The sequence below is a fragment of the Struthio camelus genome, chromosome 1 (assembly GCF_040807025.1).
Source record: "Struthio camelus isolate bStrCam1 chromosome 1, bStrCam1.hap1, whole genome shotgun sequence".
In the NCBI taxonomy this organism is placed as follows: Eukaryota; Metazoa; Chordata; class Aves; order Struthioniformes; family Struthionidae; genus Struthio; species Struthio camelus.
This window is the reverse complement of record NC_090942.1, coordinates 22,500,055-22,523,690: the sequence shown is the minus strand read 5'-3', so window position 1 is coordinate 22,523,690 and position 23,636 is coordinate 22,500,055. Positions and strand designations below refer to the sequence as shown.

Genomic DNA, 23,636 nt, shown 5'->3' with positions numbered 1-23,636 from the left:
CTATTCCAAAAATCAGACTTGTACATGATCCGTACCAGGAACTTTAGTGTTTAACTGGCCGTGTAATCAGTTGCTCTGCACAAAGTTCACTATCTGGTTGGAGTTAAAGGAATTTCTCAAATAAAGATTGCGTGGTTTGTGATCTGGGTTTTGTATTTCTGAAGAGACTCCATCAGATCACAATAAAAAATCCAAATTAGTTTCAGAAACTAGAGTAGTCCAGCTTCCCTGGCAACTGATTTGGTTTTATAATAATGTCCTGTTTTTTTCAAATGTTAGAAGTGTTTTTTGTTTGTTACTGAGTGGGAAGTCCCTCAGGGAGAAACTGTCCAAAGACAGTATTGCTATTATTCATAAAACGAATGATAAATGATTAGGCAAAATATCTTCAAAAGAATTTTGGATTCCTTTTCCTCGTAAGCTGGGGTTACCTATCGAATGCTAATATGAGATATTTTACGATAAACTCTTTTTCTGCCTCTAAATTTATAGGAAAAACGGCTAAAGAGTGAAGTAACAATGACAGAGCTAAACGTGTCATGATGAATCAGATTCATGCAGAAGGAAATCCATGCCTGCTAGCTTTAAGCGATGAAGAAAGAAGTGAAGATGAAAATAGTTTGTATTGGCCAATTAATTTCTAATCGATTTTGTTAATTTCAAGTTATGACCATGAACTATCACAAAAAATTGCTGTTCATGCTTCCTTTTTCAAGACGACAGAGGTCTCAGTATGAAATATCCCTATTTAATGATTCCTGGAGCTTTCCCCAGAGTATTTTTTCAGATTTTATTTTATACTTAAACTTTCTATTTACAGGTCAGTGTTTGCTCTGGCAAAAGTTTTATCCTCTTTAGTGAACAGGTTATAATTATTCTCTCTGTCATGTGAAGGTAAACAGTTTTAGAAGAAAAAAGACAAAACCAATACCTACGTTTTCTTAATTGAACTTAAGAAACGCCTGTCACAGAGAGAGCTGAAAGTGGCCATTTCCTCAAACACAGGGCAGAGCGTTAGGTTTAGACAAGCTGTGTTCTCTGCTCTGTTTTCTACGAACTGTGGAGACAGATATCCTGACATCCAGAGTTTGTAGGGATTCCTACCACCTGTATGCCTTGGAAAGGGAAAGCAAGAGTGTTAAAACAGTGTGTGCACAGGAGGATTGGCTGATATTGCATGGTTTTGTGCTCTAAACTATCAGACTTGGGGCATCCAAATCCTTTCCTGTGTTGGGAACTTGGAGCTCTGGTTCTCTATTGCCAGCTCACCTAGGTCTGCTTTCCAGCAGCTGCAACAGGCCACTGTGGCTTCTGCAGGGGTAAATTGCTAGAGGTTGCCCCAGCGGTGGCTGTTTTCAGAAATGTCGGCAGAGGGTATTTGCCCTCCCCCCCCCACCCCCCATCTCCATACTGTTTTGTATATTGTTTGTGGTAATATGTAGCCCTTCTTTCTTACTGGCCCTTATTGACAGGGCAGGGACTGTGACTTGTTCTGGATTGCTCCTGAGTTTGCCATTTATCCAGTATTAATTATCCAGGATTAGAATCAACTGCCCTGGAATGTGTTTTTCTGGACAGAGACCTTGACTGAGGCTCTATTCTGAAGATCTGTCCTCTTAGCCAGCAATCCTGGTTTAAATTATTCATGTTCTTCTGCTGTTCATTTACCCAGCCCCACTGAAGTCTATGGAAAGAGTCTCATTCAATTCAATGTAGTTCTGGGCCTCGGAGTCTTTGTGCTTATTTTTATGTTCTTTCCAACATCTGATTTATATAAAAAGTTAGATAAGGTCAGAGGGATTTTATCTGTATTATATAAGTACTGAAGTTCAAGACGGAATTGAGGAGAAAAAGATAGCATAAAAACTTTGATCTACCTCATACTCTCTGCTGTTACAGCTGGAGCTCCAGCAGCACACCTCTGATGCTTCAAACTGATCTGCCTTCGAAAAACAGCTATTCCCTCTGCCCTCACCCAACCCCAAATAAAAGCTTTGTTCTGAAGAAGTTTTTTTTAAATTGCATTGGTTTCCTTATCCAGACAGCAATTTGCCTCCACACCCTCAGTTCAACTGAGAGGATGAGATGCTACAGCACAGGACAGCAGATTTTAAGTCATTGTTGCTGCTGCTCACAATATTTTCAAACCCTGTCTATCCTTGGTCACTTTTAATCACAGATTCAGTGTGATGGGATTTGTCACCCAAATTCCTTCCTTCTGGTTGGTATCTTGTTGCTTGTGCAGACACAATGACTTCCAGCTGTCCAAAGAATGCAAACCCTAGCTTTCCATTAAATATGTGTCATCAGTTCTTAGTTTTGTGTCTTTTTGCTTATTCACCTCTCCCACTTTTAACTAATTACTTTAGATGCACTCAGATTTGAATTATCTGCATTATATTATATTATTGTATTTATCATTTGTATCTTTAAGCGCTAAACTTAAAAGTTGTCATGCTTACCTCTCTTTTGCAAAATTTTTAGGTTTTTAAAATAAACTTTTATGCAGTTTTTAGGTGTTGGCTAGTCTTCTAAAGCGTTGTGAACACCGTGCTTGTTACTTTATTGCATAGCTGCTTAACAGTGAAATTTCAGCCCTTTATCTCTTCGGCTGCAGAATTAGACTTCCCCTTTTCAGGCCTACAGAGCATTGCAGTTAATAGTTGCCACTCTGCCAGTCTTTCCAGACTTGCCCTCAGTACTATCATTTGCTGGTCCAGGCTTTTCAAGAAAGAACTTTTCCTAGATTTGGAGACAAAGGAGAACATGATGACAGAAAGCTTTCCTTCTTTCTGTAACTCAACTTTCATTTCTTATTTGGTCCTGGTGTTAATACAGTCTAAAATCTGAAATAATATCCTGCTGACCTCTGCTGAAATCTTGATAGCTGGGCAGGAGTTATCATTTAAACCCTTCCAGATGGTGAAGGGCTACTTTCTGTTCCAGAAGCTGCTGATTTCCTCACCTGAAGCATCTCTTCTGCATTAACCTCCATTTTTGGGGGGTTTATCAAGACCTAATGCTTCAATATGTATTCATAATACAATCTATAGATCTAGTATCTAATCACAAAGTGTCTAATTTCTCAGTATAAATTCTTGTCTGCCCGAATAATGATGTATTAGGACTTAAAAGGTGAGCCATAATCTTACTCTTGGGGATTTCACTGAGAACAAGAGAATTCTGGAGTTCAAACCACCTTTCTGTTCCGCCCCACCGCCCCCACACCCAAAAGCCTGATGATCACCAGAATGAAGCAGATATTATGGTAAATAATCCAATGACATTTTGGCAATGTATAAGTGTATAAATGTCATTTTGGCAACGTATAAGAGTAGCACAAGTGAACTGTTTTTAGTATGCAGTTGATAAGGAGAGATGAGAGCTTTTCCTACAGCTGCATATATCATTGTTCTCCACAGATAAAATTGGATCTGCTTTTTGTCACTCATTACAATTGCTCGAACTGAAGAGGGTTTACTATTTAAATTGTACTTCGGGCAACCGAGCCTCAGAGACAGGTGGGGTGTCTCTGCCCATTTCACAACAAATGGGCAGGACACTGGCTTCAGCCTGCATTCTTTCTCCTGTCTAGAGCCTAAACGTAATACAACTGTTTAGGTAAAGATGACTTCCAGTTCACTTGCTAGTTTTATTCCTTTAAGCAGTCGTATCTGGAAAATGTTGCAGGCAGTTGAACATGGACATAGTAGAAAAATGAATTAGATCAAATTAACCATATTTTATTGCTATAATCAAAGCAAAAAATTATTTCAAGCACTTAGTTGCAGTAATAACTGTGAGCTGTTGAAAACAAGATAAATGATATACACTGAAGTTCCTATGGGGGAAATTGGCTGCAAAGAACTTACCTTTAAATGGCCTTCTGTTTTCAGGTCATATCATTGTAATTGCATTTCATTTTCGCTAGGAAACTAAATAGGTTTATGTGAGCTCATAATAAACTCAGGATTCTATGCTGTATTTTTTCAATGTTGCTTCATTTACATTCCAATGTTCTTAATGTTGTAATGTCTATATGGTTGTGGGAATAATTGATGGTAACAAAATCAGTATATCTGTCTGAACTCAAGAAATTTAAGCATTTGTCAGATTTTGAGACAATTTAATCTAAACACAACCAGATCTTATGAAACTGATTGATCACAAGGTTTATCTTCCCTACCTAACAGTCAACAGCTTCAGAGTCCAGGCAAAAATATTTTGTATCAAATCTGAAAAATTCCAACTCTCTAAGCCTTTTCGTACAGAATCACAGAATCGTTTAGGTTGGAAGGGACCTCCGGAGATCTTCTAGTCCAACCTCCCTGCTCAAGCAGGGCCCTCTAGAGCACATTGCCCAGGATCACATCCGGACGGGTTTTGAATATCTCCAGCGAAGGAGACTCCACTACCTCTCTGGGCAACCTGTTCCAATGCTCTGTCACCCTCACAGTGAAGAAGTTTTTTCTCAGGTTCAGATGGAACTTCCTGTGGTTCAGTTTCTGCCCATTGCCTCTTGTCCTGTTGCTGGGCACCACAGAGAAGAGGCTGGCCTCATCCTCTTGACACTCCCCCTTCAGATACTTATACACGTTGATGAGATCCCCTCTCAGTCTTCTCTTCTCCAGGCTGAACAGGCCCAGCTCTCTCAGGCTTTCCTCACAGGAGAGATGCTCCAGTCCCCTCATCATCAGCGGAGTAGCCCTCCGCTGGACTCTCTCCAGGAGTGCCATGTCTCTCTTGTCCTGGGGAGCCCAGAATTGGGCACAGTAGTCCAGGTGAGGCCTCCGCAGGGCTGAGGAGAGGGGCAGGATCACCTCCCTCCACCTGCTGCCAACACTCTGCCTAATGCACTCCAGGATCCCATTGGCCTTCTTGGCCACAAGGGCACACTGCTGACTCATGTTTAACTTGTTGTCCACCAGGTCCTTCTTGGCAGAGCTACTTTCCAGCAGGTCAACCCCCAGCCTGTCCTGGTGCCTGGGATTATTCCTGCCTAGGTGCAGGACCCTGCACTTGCCTTTGTTGGACTTCAGGAGGTTCCTCTCCGCCCAGCTCTCCAGCCTGTCCAGGTCCCTCTGAATGGCAGCACAGCCTTCTGGTGTGTCAGCCACTCCTCCCAGTTTTGTATCCTCAGCAAACTTGCTGAGGGTGCACTCTCTGCCTTCCTCCAGGTGAATCCTCCATCCTCCAGATGAATATATTGAACAAGACTGGACCCAGGACTGACCCCTGGGGGGACACCACTAGCCACAGGCCTCCAACTAGACTTTATGCCACTGCCCACAACCCTCTGAGCTCGGCCATCCAGCCAGTTCTCCATCCACCTCACCGTCCACTCATCTAGCCCACACTTCCTGAGCTTACCTAGGAGGATGTGATGGGAGGCAGTGTCCAGAGCCTTGCTGAAGTCCAGGGAGACAACATCCACTGCTCTCCCCTCCTCTACCCAGCCAGTCATTCCATCAGAGAAGGCTATCAGGCTGGTCAAGCATGATTTCCCTTTGGGGAATCTGTGCTGACTACTCCTGGTCACCTTCTGGTCCTCCAGATGCTTAGTGAGGACCTCCAGGAGGAGCTGTTCCATCACCTTTCCAGGGATGGAGGTGAGGCTGACAGGCCTGTAGTTCCCTGGCTCCTCCTCCTTGCCCTTTTTGAAGACTGGGGTGACACTGGCTTTCTCCCAGTGCTCAGGCACCTCTCCTGATCTCCAGGACCTTTCCAAGATGATGGAGAGTGGCGTAGCGATAACATCCACCAGCTCCCTCAGCACTTGTGGGTGCATCACATTGGGGCCCATGGATTTATGGATGTCAAGTTTGGACAAACGATCTCTAACCTGATCCTCCTCCACCAAGGGAGAGTCTTCCTTTCTCCAGCCTTCCTCTCTTGTCCCCAGGCTCTGAAATTCCTGAGGGCTGGCCTTAGCAGTATCTCCGCCTTCTCTGCCTCCTTTGTTACCAGGGCACCCGCCCCATTCAGCAGCAGGCTGACATTTTCCCTAGCCTTCCTTTTGCTTCTGATATAGTTGAAGAAGCCCTTCTTGTTGTCCTTGACATCCCTTGCCAGATTTAATTCCAAATGGGCCTTAGCCTTCCTCGTCGCATCCCCGCACACTCTGACAGCGTCCCTGTATTCCTCCCAAGTGGCCTGTCCCCTTTTCCACATTCTGTAGACTTCCTTCTCCTGTTGGAGTTTTGCCAGGAGTTCCTTGCTCATCCGTGCAGGTCTCCTGCCCGCTTTGCTCGACTTCTTACTCAGAGGGATGCACCGCTCTTGAGCCTGGGGGAGGTGATGCTTGAAAATTAACCAGCTTTCTTGGACCCCTCTTCCTCCTAGGGCCCTACCCAGTGAGATTCCCCTAAGTAGGTCCCTGAAGAGGCCAAAGGTAGCTCTCCTGAAGTCCAGGGTTGCGATCCCACTTATTGCCCTGCTCCCTCCTCGTAGGATCCTGAACTCCACCATCTCATGGTCGCTGCAGCCAAGGCTGCCCCCAGCCTCCACTTCTCCAACCAGACCTTCTTTGTTTGTTAGTACAAGGTCTAGCAATGCACCTCTCCTTGTTGGCATCTCCACCACCTGAGTCAAGAAATTATCATGAGTGCTTTGCAGGAACCTCTTTGACTGTTTGTGCCTAGCTGTGCTGTCTTCCCAGCAGCTGTCAGGGTGGTTGAAGTCTCCCAGGAGAACCAGGGCCTGTGATCGTGAGGCTACTTCCAGCTGTGTGTAGAAGGCCTTGTTGACGACGACTTCTTGATCAGGTGGCCTGTAGTAAACCCCCACCACAGTGTCACACATATTAGCCTGTACATCACAATTAATTTAAGCAGTATGTCTCTGCACTGAAATAAAAAAAAATTTCCTATGCTGCTTTTTTTAATTGTTTCTTAGATTTTTACTTTTTATTTCTTTTCTTCTGTAGGGAGAACCCCCCAAAATATGCAAGAACTACTTCCCACCCCAAAACCAGACAAATATAAGTTGGCAAGAATTCTAGCTAAAAAGGCAATCAAGGTACATAATGTTTAGTAGCTGATTTACTTTAATTGCATAAAAATATGTATTTGTTCATATTGCCTATTTCTCTGAACTTAAGTTCTCAAAGGTATAGATTGTCTACCAGAAAGTCTGGAAAATTGAGTCTTTTTTTTTTTTTTTAACTTCAGAGATGATCATTAATTGCACACCTTAAAAAGGTAGTGATTGACATTATTAAGTAATGTATTTATATCTAGCTGTGTGTATATATAGTCCGACATTAAATGGGTGTAACAGACTAGCTTGTATTCCATTGAGTTATCCAACAGTTTTTTGGGGGAAGAAATTGATGCTGATTATCAGAGAATAATCAGCAGGATAGCCATCAGAATAAAGAATGCGTTTTTTATGTGTCTGTTCAGATGTAGGTATTGATGTCTCACAAATAAATCTTTAACCTTTTCTCTCTCGTTTCCAAAATATGCTTGCAATTTCGAAGTCTGTTGACTCTGAAGTTAATTCTGATTTGGGTTTAACTCTGATATAGGTGTTTCCATGCAAAAAAAATTCGTGTTTATCACTTTCTTGATATTTTTAGGAAAAGAAAATCTTTACCATCTGTGGATCATACCCAGTAGTTCGCGAAAGTCTGAGGAAAAAAGGTTGGGTGGAGAAAAGGCTTCCTCGTAGAAGTGGCTTGCAGGATGGTGAAGTTGACCAGTATTGTAGTTGTCATGAAGATGCTGGGAAGAATGGTAAGGTACTTCAGCAACATCTTTGATGTGGATGAGAAAATAGATTTGTATGGAAAGTGTTCTGTTCTCAGTATTGCTAGTTCTTACAGCAACATGAAATGATCAACATGAAATGATTAACTATAGCTTTCTTGTTTTGGCATTTCCTCCGTAATTGAAAGGACTTAATGTTGAGGGCTGATGAGAAATTCCAAATGATCCTGTTTAGAGAACAGAAGGTACAAATGATAGAAGGAGCAGAAGAGAGACAAAGTAGTTTAGCCCTTCATCACCATCCCATGGTAACTTCTGGGAAGCTAAACTGTGATGGTTTGGTGTGACGGGCTAGAAATAGGATGCATTTTCACCTATTTGGAAAGGTATCTAGGAAGATCTGTGAATACTGCTTTTAACATCTGCCTTACCTTAGAGAAAATTTTGAATTCTTTGTTCTGTGCAAAGAAATTCATCTGCATAAGTCTTCCTTAGGAAAAGCAGGAGAGATTGAGGACTATATGTATGTAAAATATATTCGTCCTATATTTTCTAACATAAAAATAGAACTTTGTGACTTGAGCCTCAAAAAGTTAAAAAACTCAAGCTTTTCTTTCAATGTGACTTCTTGTATTTTGATGTCGGGAGAAAGACTCTTAAGAAAAATAAAACATGAAATATTTCCTTCACAGCAAAATATTGCTAGTTCCAATCATAGGCAAAGTAGGCAGATGCATATGGCAACAGGTCTGTGTGCAGAAACTGGTCTGTGTGCTTCTTCCAGAGCCATGTAATGCCGTCCTTGTCCTCTTGAAAAGATTTAATGTATCTGGGCTCTTGCTTACAGGTGATGGTAGTTCATTCCAAAATAGTGGCTATTTTCTCTAACCTCTGGCAGCTGGAGCAATGACAAACCAGCCTGCCCATGGCTTTTGTATCACTATTCCATCTCCTCCTACAGCAAGCACAGCCCGGTTCTTTATATTCAGGGCAGTAAAACACAGTTTTGTCTGTGCTCCGAGATATTTTGAACTAACTTTGGGGGCATGTAGCTGCTGTTGTAAAATGCTTCAGGAACTGTCAGTCTCTTGTATGTTTCTTAATCCTCTGGGGATGCCCTTACTGTGCTCCCACATGTCTTTCATGGACTTTAAAGTAGTAAGATAATATCTGCTGTTGATACATGACTTTTTTTTTTTTAAGGAAACAAAAATACCTTGCGGGAAGAAGTGACTTGTGTTAACAATTCGGATGGCATTCATGATTTAATGGTAAGATAATATACCTGTCTATTGGTTTTATATTGAAGCATATTTTTAAATTACCTGTAAAATTTGTCATGACAACTGTTTATTTCATTTTCTCCCTGTTGTAAAAATTATTTTCTCTACTGTACAGTCACATTGGGCCAAATTTTGCTGACAGTCAGAAATGACACAGAACGTAACACGGGTATTTGCCTTGAGGCTAGCAGAAAGAGATGCCATTAACTTTATATTTACACTGGAAAGAGTTTGTCTCTCTATAAGTATAACATGCAATTTTGTAGTCCAGTAGTTACATATAAAAATAATTTTAGTAAGGGTGTGGAGCCTATGCTGAATCAGTTAGTACGTATCAGGTTTGAGCTGAATTCATAAGTATAGAGTTAATATTTGATGGTCAAATTTGTGCCTAATTTGTGTCTGTTAAGCAGTTCACTTATGTTATGTACCACCCAAAGCAACACCTGTGGCTCATGCTTTGTCTTATTACGTACTTGAAGAAGCCAGTGTCAGTCTCCCTGGTGTGCACAATGGGAGACAGAAATTGTTTGCATATCTTCTGGAAATGAAGACTTATTGTGCATGGAGATCAGGCAGAACTGACAGGGAGGGTTCTTTCGACAACACAGACAATATATAGACAGTACAATAGACTCTATTGTATTTCAAAAATGTGCCTGAGCTTGCTTTATAGTCACAATATATAAACTTAAACTGCTGCTCATGTGCAGGTTTTGGATGAGCTTCAGGGCATGTGAGGAGTAGGGAGGAGAGGTGGTTTGAGTCCTTCGTGTGTGTGTTTGGGCCTGCACTTAGCTCAGCTGATTACTGCTTTCAGTGTCTGCCTTTGTGAGAATATTGTGAGAACGATGATGATGACTTGACCTGATGGCATTTAGATCATCTTTTAGAGAGCACTTTAATGTTGTGTGGCTCAAAGGCAAGTGGAATTTGTATGTAGACTGGATGTGGACTGTCCTTATAAGCGTGTACTGATATGCGAGAAATCTGTGAACGTCCTACATCTAGCAAGGTGAGGATGTCTGCTGCCAACGTTGGTTTCTCTACAGCCTGGAGTGAGTCCCCCATATACCTCAGCTCTTAAGGTATAGTACAAAGTCAGATGGTCCATCAAAATACGTGTTCTTCTGACTAAGCGATTGCAGTAGCGTGAATTTCTGTGGCTTTGTAAAGAAATAGTGTATATAGCTCTTTGGAGTCCAGTATTGATATATCGTTAGCAATTTCCAAGGCCTTACGTCTATATGAACGTAGTACAAATTCTCTTTTTATACCAGTCTAGGATGGTGAGAAATGAAGAAGCCTCTTTGTTCTGGACTGTGAGAAGGGATGCTATTAATTGCCATGAGTTGCATTGTGACCAGATGTTGAATCATTATGCAAAAACTGGCTCCTTTACAACTAAAGTAAGTTGCTTGCTGAAGTCATCTGGTCCCCAGGTTGCAGGGGGCAGTTGCCTGTGCTTCTAGGTTTCATAGACGCATATGCAAGGATCCAATTTCTCTGCAAACTCAGTCACCAGTAAGTGAGGTAAGAAGTTAATGTTAAGGTTTTTCCATGAATATGGGATCATAGTCCACCTTGCCATCAATGAGGTTGATTTTATTTCTCTATAATTAGTGACTATTGTAAAGGAGTACTAGATTTTTGCAATTCCTTAAAGAAAAATCGATTTATTTAGATTTAGTATGTAGGACCCCAGTATATAATCAGATTTTTTTTATTGATATGGAGCCCATGCAGATATAATTACAAATCAGGTCCATGTTAAACTATACATTTTGCTAAGCTCATGACCTAGTCTTAATTAATCTTTGGAAAGAGGAGAGAGATTGAAAGAAAATTAGTTAACTGGTTACTCTTATTTATAAATGTAATCATCTGTCAAAGGCACTAGTGTTTTTTCAAATACTTATTCACATTCATGTTCAAATACAAAAAGGTGATATATTACAGAGTTATCCCAAATATTCCTAAACTAGATTCCCACCTACACAAAAATACTTTGAACAAAGCAAAGTACGTCAAAACATTTGGTGAGGCTTCACGTAGCTTACTTGGATTTAGCTTCAGAATTCAGTTGTGGTCTTAGAATTACATCTTGTTTAAAATGCAGAGGACTACGTTCCTGGTAGAACTGGTGCCTTAGCTCAGTATTAATAATTGAGAAAAGATTATATTATTATGTTTATGTGTTCTGTAAAGCAGAACACATGAATGGGCAGAAACTGAACCACAGGAAGTTCCATCTGAACCTGAGAAAAAAACTTCTTCACTGTGAGGGTGACAGAGCATTGGAACAGGTTGCCTAGAGAGGTGGGGGGGTCTCCTTCGCTGGAGATATTCAAAACCCGTCTGGATGTGATCCTGGGCAATGTGCTTTAGAGGGCCCTGCTTGAGCAGGGAGGTTGGACTAGATGATCTCCGGAGGTCCCTTCCAACCTAAACCATTCTGTGATTCTGTGTAATTCAAATTTGGCTCTATTGTTTGCCTCAAATAAAAGACAATCATTTAGGTGGTTAAGTAATTGAAATTTTAATACCTCAAGAATTGTTTATGTAACAACAGCAGAGAAATAAGACAAAATACGACAACTAGAAGAGAGCAGCTATAGTAAGATTAGTATAGAAGTATAGAATTCCTTTTTTTTTTTTTAAATCCTTTCTTGGTTTAGAATCTGGTTTCTTGAGGAAAGTATGTCAACCTTCAGCCAAACTGCTATGTTTTCAACCAGCAAACGTGCTTGAACTGATTCTCCTTCACTGTATAGGTGGTGGTTAAGTGGCAGGAGGTCTCTCCACAAACCTCCCAACTCTGCAGCTTGCCTGAGTGCTGCACTATGGCTTTTGGTCATATTGTCCAACTTGTTGGGTTACTTCTATCTCAGTAGCCAAGTTTGGAAATTAGGCTCTGTCTCTAGATAGTGAAATGGGAGAACAAAGAACAGGACCTTCAGATCTTATCTTCTTCCACTGACTACAGAGGGAGTCTAAGGAGATAGGGTCTATACTTAGACTGTTTCATGAGATGATTTGATCTTAATTAGCTGCTGGACTAATCCTTAAAGCTGTGTTCTACCTACCCGTCATCCTCTCCTTCTCCCTGATGTACGCTAATGCCATTTACCTTGAGCCGACTTAGGTAGTCCTCTGATTTCAGAGTAGATTGGTTTAACTCACTAAAGCAGCAAATAAAAAAAAAAAAATTCCCCTGCCTCCTTGGATTAATCAAAATGACTTGCTTTTAGCTGTGTGTTCCCGTCTTTTCCTGAAGGCTCTTGTACGTGACCTTTCTCTGAGCTAAACTAGTAGCTGACCCAAAGTTATTCACTTTTTTGTGTTGGATTAGTTTTCTGAGAGATCAGCATATGGAAATAGATTAGCAGGTAGTCTGATAAGCAAGACCGAGATTGAGGGAAGAAGGGGTAGCAGGATTACCCCTTTCTTTTGCAGCAGCAAGCAGTTAGAATTGGCTAATCCCTCTGATTATAATGGTATCATCAGAGCACCAAGTAGAATCCTTTCAGTGGAACTGCATGCTTTATACAAATGCCCATCTCAGTTTTGGTGAGCATCAAACAATTTTGTATATTCTGCTTCCTTCAGGAGTAGTATGGCATTATGGTGAAGTCACAGCAAATCTGTATAATTGAATATATGTGCATAGATATAACACATGTATATGTATATAATATTACTATTTTTTTTAAAGATTGGACTCTGCTTAAATTTGAGAAATTTACCATGGTATGCTCAAGCAAATCCTCATACCTTCTTTCCCCGTTGTTATGGTATTTGCATGGAAGATGAAAAGCAAGATTTTATAGGTAAGTTCCTTTTAATCATTTCAATGTTGAACCATGGATCTTTTTGTATACTTACTATTTAATCCAAGAAAGTACTGGACACTTGCCTATATCTAGTAAAACGCCTTAACATGTACTGTATTTCTGTAGCACCATTTAAGTCATATGCTTACCATTAAAACAAGTGTGAAAATATTGTGTTAAATTGGGTCCAGAACACTCGGCACCTTGCAACATCAAAAGTACTCAGCCAAATTCTGCTCTTCCACTGTGTGTGTATCCTCACTCCTGCAAGAGCTTCAGCATGGGAATATGTAAAGCAGTATCTATTGTTTTAGGTATGCTGGCGAAATCCAAAATAACGCTCCTACCGTGCAACTGCAGAGTACCAAAAAATTTGTCTTTCAGATACGTCACTTATCCGCAGAGTCTCTCATAAAAAGTGAAGTAGATTGATTAATCATTCAGCTATCTAATTCTAGCATTTAAGCATAATTTCTTTAACTAAAGTTTGGCTGTAAAGACATATTCCTTTAAAGTAGTCTTATCTTACTGCTATTTTGTGCCGTGGCAGATCCTGCTATTTGACTAGGAACAAGTAGTACACAGAGCAGTTATAAGGCATGCGTTGCACTGGCCGCCTATCTTACAGAATATGTTCTCTTGCCTTAGGTCTCTTTAACCTCACATGCTTCGTCAGTCAGCCCTCTGGATCAGTAAAGCACCGGGGGGTGTATTTTTTTTTTTTTTTTTAAAGCTTTAGCCAGAGACACTAGCGCTGATTTTGCACCACTAAAAGGCTTTGCTATGCAGGCAAAACATATTGTTGCTACATTTTTCACTGGTGGTGAGGTGGAAAGTGACCGCAGTAGGATGGTCTTAGAGGTGTATACAGTCTCTAATCTTTATACAAAACTTTTTTGTGAATGTTAAGGTTTAAGTGACAGATGAATTGTATTCTCTTTTTGATTGCATTTCAAATGAATGAATGGTTAGTGGTATGAGGAAAAGGAACTTTGCATGGTTTTAATTTTAGAGCTTGATATAGTTCAATAAATGCTTCAGACTAAGGAGGCCGGACAGTGTTCAACTGAACAGCCAAGTTCTGCCAGTCCCCTGTCCAAACTAATTTTTTTTTTTTTTTTCTATACTAGGTTGAGGGTTAGTCAGAAGATTATGAGATTTACCAGTGTTTCATTTCCAGAAGGAAGTTCACTGCTGATTTGCCTTTAGAATTATTAATGGATTTATTAGACTTAGTGAAATAAAACTGATAATAATGTGATTTATTTTAGAGGACTTCCGGAACACAGCAGCCTCTGGAATACTAAAATGGGTTGTTGGTCTAAATGCCGGCAGTAGAATAGAACAGAAGGCTGAAGAAAAAAGCAACAAGAGAGAGGTATACTCAGGTAAAGGTATTTCTCGAGCATCGTTATATTGGGTTTTATTTTTTAAAGTGGCCAGGGAATAGCTTGCAGAGTGTACATTTTTAAGGGATAGATACTGTTTTCTGTTTTTGGCTGACGTAACTAAGATAGTTGGAATGTGAAATGTATTATTTTCACAGCTGCTTGTACAGTTGTAGCAGAAGGGATCACATTTACTTATAATAATTATAAGTGATGGAGGAAGAAGTATTAAAAAAGCCTTCTAAGGGCCCTAAATTCTTAGTGTAATTCAAGCCACATTTTAAAAACAAACAAATTGAATATATTTACTGTTTAGAGCTTCTGTTCCATTCTGCTGCAATCCACAGTGTGATTTATTGATGGAGGGAAAAGGTGAGTGTTAAAGGAAAAATCTACCTCTTACCTACCTACAGTTAGCCTGCACTGGTATGGCATATGATCTCATGTCATGTAACGTGGTTGCATTTTCACAGCCCTTACCATCTAATGACCTCATCCTTTTTATGAGACGTTCATCTTCTTGACAGCTTATATATAAAAATGGCTTCTAAGTAAGCAAAGAAGTCTTTAAAAATTTGTGGGGGTTACACTTGCTTCCCTTGACAGCAGCAGAAATTCTTGCTGTCAACTACAGTTCAGTTAGATCAGGGATGATGGCTGGGTTTTCCAGAGCTGGATAAGCACAGAAACTTGGTATTTATGAACTTAATCAGCTGTCCATGATAGTGTATACCCTGGGACTCCCCCCACCCCACCCCAAAAGAAGAGCCAGTTACAAATGGCTGGGTACCACAAGATGAAGGTTTGTATTTTGGATACAACCAGGATATAACCATACAATTCAAGGATTTTTCAAGTCTGCTGTGGAAGTGGGAGCTGAGAAGGTAGTCATACCTGTGATAGGCTGAGTAGATGCTGGCGTGGGTTACTCCTTGGTGGCAGTTTACGGATAGAGAGGACTGTGGGGAAGCGCAGAAATAATTTAAGATCTACTCAAGAGGGAAGAATGTTGGCCCAAGGAAGGGCAGACCGAGATATGGAATTCTAAAGAGATATTGGTCAGAGGAAAACTATGAGAAAGACAAGTAAAAACCCACTCCTACCATGGTCAGGCACATACTGAGCTCCTGACTATTTGATTGCCTGGACACTGGCCAAATTTGTGTCAGTGTTTTTATGGTGCCAGCCACTGGAATCTGTCTTTCAGTGAATGGTTGGGAAAGGCTTGACAGATGTGAATATTGTCTTACACCAGGAGAGCTAGAAATTTGCACAGAGAATTTACTGTGCATTTAATCATGCTTCACTGAACCAGGAGGCACTGAGTGGATTTTCCATATTTACAAAATGTATTTTCATGGTGTTGATAAACTCCCGTACATGCCTCAAGACACCCACTATTTGAAGAATGGTAAAATATTGCCATATGCCAGATGTCATTTCCTGGCTGAAGGACAGGAGTATGAGTGTATTCTAAGGAAGTGGCAAGTTTATCTCAAATTTGGTGTTGATTCTGTTTTATATATGGAAGTTTCCTTGTGACTTTCACTGCATGATGTTACAAACACCAATATAAGTATTTTTTTAATTTTTTTTCTTTTAAAAAAGAAAATATCCTAACCTAAGCAAAGAAAGTATTTCTCAATCAAAATCCAATCCCCTCCTTAGTGTGAAGACAGCTGTCAGATATAAGGTAAGTTCTGACCGTTAATAAGTTCTTAAATTGTGGAAGATTTTCTGTTGTAATTATGTCTGTACTTACACAAAGTGTCGGGGATACCATTAACACCACTCAGCTTTTTCTGTGGTTGTTTTTTTAAGGTTCTCAATGCTATAACGAAATGGGGGTCAAACAGCTTCCTGGAAAACTAGTAGACATGGCTTGCCTTGTGTGTGAGACCTACCTGGAGCAGATGCAACATAAAGACATTGACAGAACAGCTGACTGTTCTGCCATACTCAGTGAAGAGAAATGGAATGAACTACTTGATGATTACTATTCTCTTGTTCAGTAAGTTTTCACTGCTGCAATTAACTACTTTAAATTCAAGTCCTGGCTAAAAGTTAGATTAGAACAATGAATAGGACTTCATGTGGCAAATAGCCCCTTGCTACTGTAAAGTGCTCTGTGATGTATCACAGTCTGATCCAAAGTGTTGAAACTAGTTGGTCAGAAAAGTATGTTCAGTTTATCTAAAAAGGAATTGTTTTGACCACTCAGAGCTTTATTCATCTCAGAGAAACTTGCAAAATAATGTAAGCTGAAAGTCTAATCCCATTAGATGGAACATATTTCCTTCTGTGGAACTAATAAGCGTACACGTAATGCACAGTGGAAGGACAAACTAAAACTAATTTTAGCAGTATGGAATTCTTCAGTAGTATGGATTGCTGTTGTGACGAGAGTGTCTTATCTATGGCTGCTGGAATTTTTTTTGATTTAACAGTTTGGGGTTTTTTTTCACAGAAGTGTTAGTTTGTGCGATGCAGTTGTCACTGAAGTTCTTTGGGAAGGCTGGAGAAGAGACCCAAAATACTAAATAGCCTTATGGCTACACATCAGCAGTATAATAGATGTGGGTTTAGACCATAGCCTTAGGACAAACTCAAATGTTGTACTTACTCCATTGCAGACAAAAATAATCCACTAGAATACGTACTCATTCATTTGCCTCAGCCTGGGCCTGCACAAAGCAGAAGGATTGGTGCTCTCAATAGGGAGAATGCCTAGTATGCTTGCTTGTTTTTCCTCTAGGTGTTACTATTAGTTTCTGGCCTGCTAGGTCTGATGTAAGGAATGATTCCCTTTCTCTTTCCAGTAGCTACCCTGACTCTGCTCCTACTTCATACGTTATCCTTATTGCAAATTTTCATGAGCCAGTTATTTGTAGTCAGGAGCTTTATTATTTGGAAAGAAGACTGACACTTACATTTTTTAATCCTTGGTTTAATGATAGCACTAAAAGTAAATTTTCCAATTCTTGGACACTTTGAAATTGCTCTTGAAATTAATTTTAAATTTGTATTTGAGGGAGACACCAAATAGCAAGAATAGCAATACGTTTGTCATGTGGCCATAACGCTATTTGAAATATGTGAGTGAGGGCTTGCTTCTTGAAATTAAACCTCCCCCACAGCGCTCCCAACTTTCACATGATTATTCTTCCAGTCCTTTTGGAATGAGGAAGGCATAAGGGTAGAAAAAAACCTAAATCCTTGCTCTTCTATGCTTGTTTCATTTTATGTGGTTTTATTTATTTGCAATACAAGAAGAAATATCTTTTTGTGGTGTTAGGAAAAAATGAAATATGACTAAGTCCTTATAAATTGCTGCTTTTAGCACAGTGATGTGTAAACTTGCACTATTTTGTTTGCAGTGAGGGTGCTGTTATTTGCAATGCATATAGTTATGTTGGGCAGTGTCAAACTATTCTGTCCAAAATCATGTCAGCAAATCCACAGCAAGCTATAGATGGCAATCGCAATATATGGATTATTAAACCAGGAGCAAAATCTCGTGGCAGAGGTAATAACTTCTTTGTCTTTAACTGGATAAGTTCATTAGCTGATGACAGAATGAACTTCTGGAGAATGTCAGCAAAGCAATATTTGTAGCTGTTATAAAAATCTACCCTTTTTCAAATAGGGTCTATGTATGATTCTTTCTACTTAGAATCTTCTCCTTTTCCATAATTAGAACCTGCTTAGTACCTTATGCTTACAGGATGCGGACAAGTCTGCGTTTTGGAGGAGAAAATTTGGTAAATAAATTGCCATTATCTTTTATTTGACATTTAAAGTAAAATTTTTACCTTTGTTTGTTTGTTCAAGGGTAATGAGAATTTCTTTAGTTTTCAGCAGAAGCTAGTTCTCTTACTCGTCAGATGGGGAGTGAAATGGGCTTGTTGTTATAAAACTCTCTCTCTCTCTTTTTTTTTTTTTTTTTCTTTTTTTTGTTGAAGTGTGCTAGGGCGCTTAAGCGGTAGAGGGGCTTCCCATACCAAGGGGAAGACTTTTTTCCAGCAGAAAATACAGTGTGTATGCGTAAGTGAAAACATGTAAGTTCTCGTTCGCTTCACTGTGTTAGCGTGGAGCCAACTGCGTGCTTGAGAGCCAGAGTGTACCTAAATGTTTAAGGATCAGAGTCAAAAGTTTGACTTCAAATAATGTAAACAATTTGTTTTCATTTTGTATTTGTTATTTCACCTAATTCATGTAAGCAGACAGGGCTGTTGTGTCCAGTTCGCCTGTGAGTCATATTTTTTCTGTAATCCCTAATATTGTTCTACTGTGCCGGTATTATTGTACAGTATATTACATGGAGTAAAATTAATGTAAATTTTTACATGTATGTTCCCCCCTTCATTCATCAGCTGTGAGTACAGTAGTGTTATGAGCTTACTTTTTTTTTTTTTCCCCTCTTTCAGATATTGTGTGCAAAGATAGACTGGATGATATCCTGAGGCTAGTAGAGGTGACGGAGAGATGTTCACTAAAGGAAAACGAATGGGTTGCTCAAAAATACATTGAGACACCATTGTTAATTTATGACACCAAATTTGACATCAGACAATGGTTTCTTGTTACTGACTGGAATCCTCTAACCATATGGTTTTATAAAGAGAGCTACCTGAGGTTTTCTACACAACATTTCTCCTTAGATGATCTGGACAGGTAACTACGGGAGGATAAGCAAAATTTATGCGCGCAAAAGTGAATGTAAGCAAAATTTATGCGCGCAAAAGTGAATGAGCAAGATTAGACTGAAATGTCTGCAATATATCAGATACAGCATTATGGTCATTTTCAGATTATTTACCTATTATAGAGTTTTACCTATTAATGTTTTACCTGTTATAGAGTTTCTGAAGCTGCATTTCAACACAATCTGTGCTGATATGCTGTGTAGTGCTAACTCAGTCTGAGGTTGTGTTTTATAACAAGTCACGTTAAGGATCTTTAGTTTTAATCTGATTTCAGTAATACAGGGAGTTTAGTTTAGTAGCATACTGTGACTTTAAAAAAACAGTGTTCTTTGATTCACTCTTGAATATATGACACCTAAAGTCAAATATTAAGGATAGGGATGGACACTGGTACAGTTCGGGAAAATTCTATGTGAATTCTATTAGAAATTTTGCATTATTCTCTAAATCAATATTTTGCTTAGCACTCTGTCTCATATGTGGTGCCTAATGACGTGAATCACTAATGTGTGTCCACAGTTAGTGTTTTCCACTGATTATCTGGTGTTGCTCAACAGATAGGAATTTTTTACAACCTTTAGTGGGTATCCTGATAACACTGTGGTGAGGGTGGAAGCATAGCCAGACTTAATTCACTGCGTAAGTTTTCTGTACCCCAGTTCCTTATCGAAGACCTAGGAAGTGAATTCAGTTCTCTTCAGCCTACTCTGACAGTTTAAATAAAAAGTTATCCTTCCTTTCACATGTGAAGACATGAAAGAACTTGAAAATAGGTTTACTATACAAACTCTATAGCTTTTAGTACAAAGACAGTTTTGCTTCCAGTGTGATCAGTTCTGTGTTTCTCCTTAACCTGCATTTTTCAAGGTTTGCATTGTTTGCAGCTGGGTAATAGCTTTGCATCTGCTTTCTTTACAGCTCAATTCATCTCTGCAATAACTCTATCCAGAAAAATTACAAAAATGCCTCAAATAGAAATAGTCTGCTGCCATTTCACAATATGTGGTCCAGTACTAAATTTCAGGAGTACTTAGAAAAGAAAGGTCATGGCACTGTGTGGAAAAACCTTATATGTCCATCAATGAAAAAAGCAATCATCTACACAATGAAGATGGCTCAAGAGAGTGTCGAACCCAGGAAGAACAGTTTTGAGTTATATGGGGCAGATTTTATCCTTGGGCAGGACTTTAAACCATGGCTGATTGAAATCAACACTAGCCCAACTATGCTTCCTTCAACCCCAGTCACGGCAGAACTATGTACTCAGGTACAAGAAGATACAATCAAGGTGGTTCTCACTAGCAAAAAAGTTGGCAAAAACAAGGATATAGGAAAATTTGAACTTCTCTGGAGAGAGGTATGGAGGATATAGCATTACATTTGATTCAAGGAATATTTATTCAGGAAATTGCTTTGAAGTCTAAGTAATGTTTAACTGATATAGTAAATCCAGTTTAAAATGGAATATTAAATCAATTGTATATGTAACAGAATACTCCTATGACTTTGTGCAAGACTTAAATATTCCTTCCTCTACTGTTAAACGAGTCTAAAGACAATGACTTCAAGCAGATCAGCTATTTGGAAATTCTGTAGTGTGCGGTTTAGCCCCCAAATCATTGTTAGAGTAGAAGAAATAATGTTCTGTGCTTTTGAATCTTACTGAAAATATCATTAGTTTTATTACAGTTTTAGTACTTGTTTTACGTCTGCACACATATAATTTAAATAATTTACAATGTGCAATTATAATTATTATTATAATTTTAATGTGGAATTTAGTTATATTCAATTTGTAAAACTGAATATACTATATGTAGCTCAGGAATCAATGTAATGCAGGAACAATCTGCCTTCATTTGGAGGAAATCAGATTGCATAATTGCTTGCTACATTTGTGTAGGTCCTGGGGGGGCTTAATGGTTTCACTGGACTCTTGTCTATAAAGCATTCAGCTATGTGTGAATTTAGGACTGAAGTTCTGATCTATACTGGCCACTCCCTCCAGTGAAGGTTGCAATAAATGGATAGAATCACCATACCCACCGTATCTTATCAATATAGGCTATATCATCCTATATCAAATGAGCAAAACAGAATTTGCCTTTTTGCTTTTCTTAAAATTTCCTTGCATATTTTTTCCCATAAGGTTTCAGAGGAAGGATCTTGTTGTAGACATGAGTTGTTTTTATTTATTTGTTACAGTTGTGCTTGGGAAGTCAAACAAAAGATCTAAGTCACATTGTGCTGGTGACAGTGTCAGACCGATAGCAAAGATGATAATCACTTGCTGAAAACTTACCTGCTAGCTGTAAGAAAAATGCAACAGACAGACAAATATACCCAGAGGGGTTAGAAGGAATAGTTACCAATAGTTTACCATGAAGGCTGATAATTCACCGCTTTTTTTCATCTTCATTTCTGTTTATTGTCTTAGAATAAGGCAAAACCTACAAACTTATGCATTTAGAATTAGTATATAAGACTGTAGGGTCTTTATCACTTAATATTTTTGAATCTGTTAGTGATATATATCTCTGTTTCTCTTAAGGCTCCTTTGGATCTGCCTCCGTTTAGTGTTACAGATCTTTTGATAGAAGGAGTTGCTATTAAAAAATCAAGCCAGAAGGCTACTCCCATCATGAATGTTAACTTTATAGAATCAAGGATGCCTCAAGAGAAAGCTAAGAATTCTTCAACCAGCTGCCGAAAGCAAGAAGAGTTAATGATACCTCTAGATTACAAACAAAATTTCAAAATTGAAAAAGAAAAAAATGTTCTTTGTAAGGCACCAGAGCTTCTCAAGACGCAACTAGAGAAAAAATGTAAAGTAAAAGATGTAAGGACAAAACCCTTTGGGCACACTCATTTTCCAAGCAGTCCTGTGCAATCTGAGCAAAGCGTTCCAGATCAAAGACTTTTGCCACCTATAAATAAAATCAAAGGGAAAAAAGATGCAAAATTCTGGAAAGTACATCAAGCAGATCTTTCCTTTCCGCACATGCATTCTTTCAACTGGCCTTTACATCAATCTTCTAAAATACCAGGTAGTATTTGTTTAAAAAATATTGAACTGTGTGTATTGAGTGTCATGAGTAACACAGTATAAATATTTAGTTGATTTGTCCGTTTTGTTGTACATCCGTATCATATTGACTCTTCTTTCAATGCAGTTTTCATTTGCAGTGATATTTTATTTGGTTTATTTCCCTTCTGGATTCCTGTTGTCTGTAAGGCAGAATTTTTCATTAGCTGGCAATATTTATTCCCAAATAATTCTTAAGGGCTTCTGATTGCATTATAGGAAAACAATAAATATACCTATTTCATCTCCTGTGTTACTATCTTGGAATGGCTCAAGAGATTTGATTAATTAGAGATAAAAATCGACATATTCTAATGATTATTGATTAAATTGTAGGCACTTAAAGTGGTTGGTGGCTATTTCTGACTACAGTCTGGTTTCTGCAGAATGATCACGATCTTCTTTCAGCACAGAATTGCAACATAGACAGTAGAGGTGGCAAAGATTAAGCCAGGCTGGATCGTGAGCTGAGCTCTCAGCTCTAGCGCTTGTTCCTTCTGTGCAGTTGGGAAGTCTGTGACTGGGGAAGAGGGAGGGAAACCTTTCCTATTCTCTGTAACTGTTCTGCAAATAAGAGGAGGCCTGTAGACTCTTCTGATAGGAGTCTTAGATAGGTTTGCAAAGAAATAGAAATAGTAAAGAGAGATTCCTATTGGTTTTTAAGGCGTGTTGAAGTTGTTACAGAAACATTACATTAAATTTGTATCACTATCGTTGTTCCCTGTGGATTAATAAGAGGGATCTTCCTACCAAGTACATTGTCAAGTATAGCATAAAAACGTGTTTTTCAGGATACTGTTTGCCAAGACCAGAAACAAACAAGCCATTTTGTTGCCATCTAAAATATGGTAGCTGAAGCTTTTTATGTGCTTACTGAGGCTCTCAGAGTGACTTATGATAGATGCATGGCGAATGTATATTATTGGGATTTGTGCATTTACCTCAGGCATGTAGGAGGAAAAAAGTTAAATATGGAAACTACTGTGGAGCAGCACTAGATCAAAATAATTGCTGGAAATCAGAGGCATAACATTTATCCAAGCTGGTGATGGTTATAGAGTTAGTTACTCTGCTGCTCCCAAGTTACTCCCAAGTTACTCTTTGGGATTTTGCATTTCATGAGATAAAACGTAGTTTAGGCATCTGTAATTGAGCCTTCATTGCCGAGGTTCAGGTGGATCTAGCTATCAGTTAGCATTTCTCAGAGTGTAGGAAGAACTAGGAAATGTTCTGGGTAAGGAGCTTGTTCTGGAAGCATGTTTAATGCACTGCTTGGATCAGGTCCCGTTCGAAAAGCAGCTGTGGCCGCTCTAAGCAAAGCGTTGATACCCATTGTTCCTGGTTGTTCTAGGGAGTAGCCTGGGGACTAGAACACTCCTCCAGGAGGAGGAACATTTGGAGCGCATGCGATTCTCAGCTCAGAGGGATTTTAGGCTTATACCTCCTGTCCCTCATAGGGACAGGAGAACTATCAGTTCATAGATGAATAGGCTGAGTGATGTGGAGGTGGAAGCCACCATAGATTGTGTATGTGTCTAGTCTTTGCTTTGATGTAATTTGAGAATTTGTATGTTTTTTTTTTTAATCCAGTCACTATTAATGCAAAATACTCTGTTTTCTTTTTTTAATGTT

At 39.3% G+C, this 23,636-nt stretch overlaps 1 protein-coding gene across 1 annotated transcript; it reads left to right on the top strand.

The window, feature by feature from the left end:
* The first annotated feature begins 539 nt into the window (after nt 1-539).
* On the top strand, nt 540-22,370 carry TTLL8 (tubulin tyrosine ligase like 8). The gene is made up of 13 exons (XM_068931256.1): nt 540-618; nt 6,926-7,017; nt 7,580-7,736; nt 8,913-8,980; nt 10,273-10,401; nt 12,708-12,822; nt 14,097-14,219; nt 16,035-16,224; nt 17,591-17,739; nt 18,641-18,887; nt 19,838-20,276; nt 21,471-21,758; nt 22,341-22,370. The coding sequence occupies exons 1-13, from the start codon at nt 540-542 to the stop codon at nt 22,368-22,370; spliced, it is 2,106 nt and encodes a 701-aa protein (XP_068787357.1).
* Nucleotides 22,371-23,636: the final 1,266 nt, after the last annotated feature.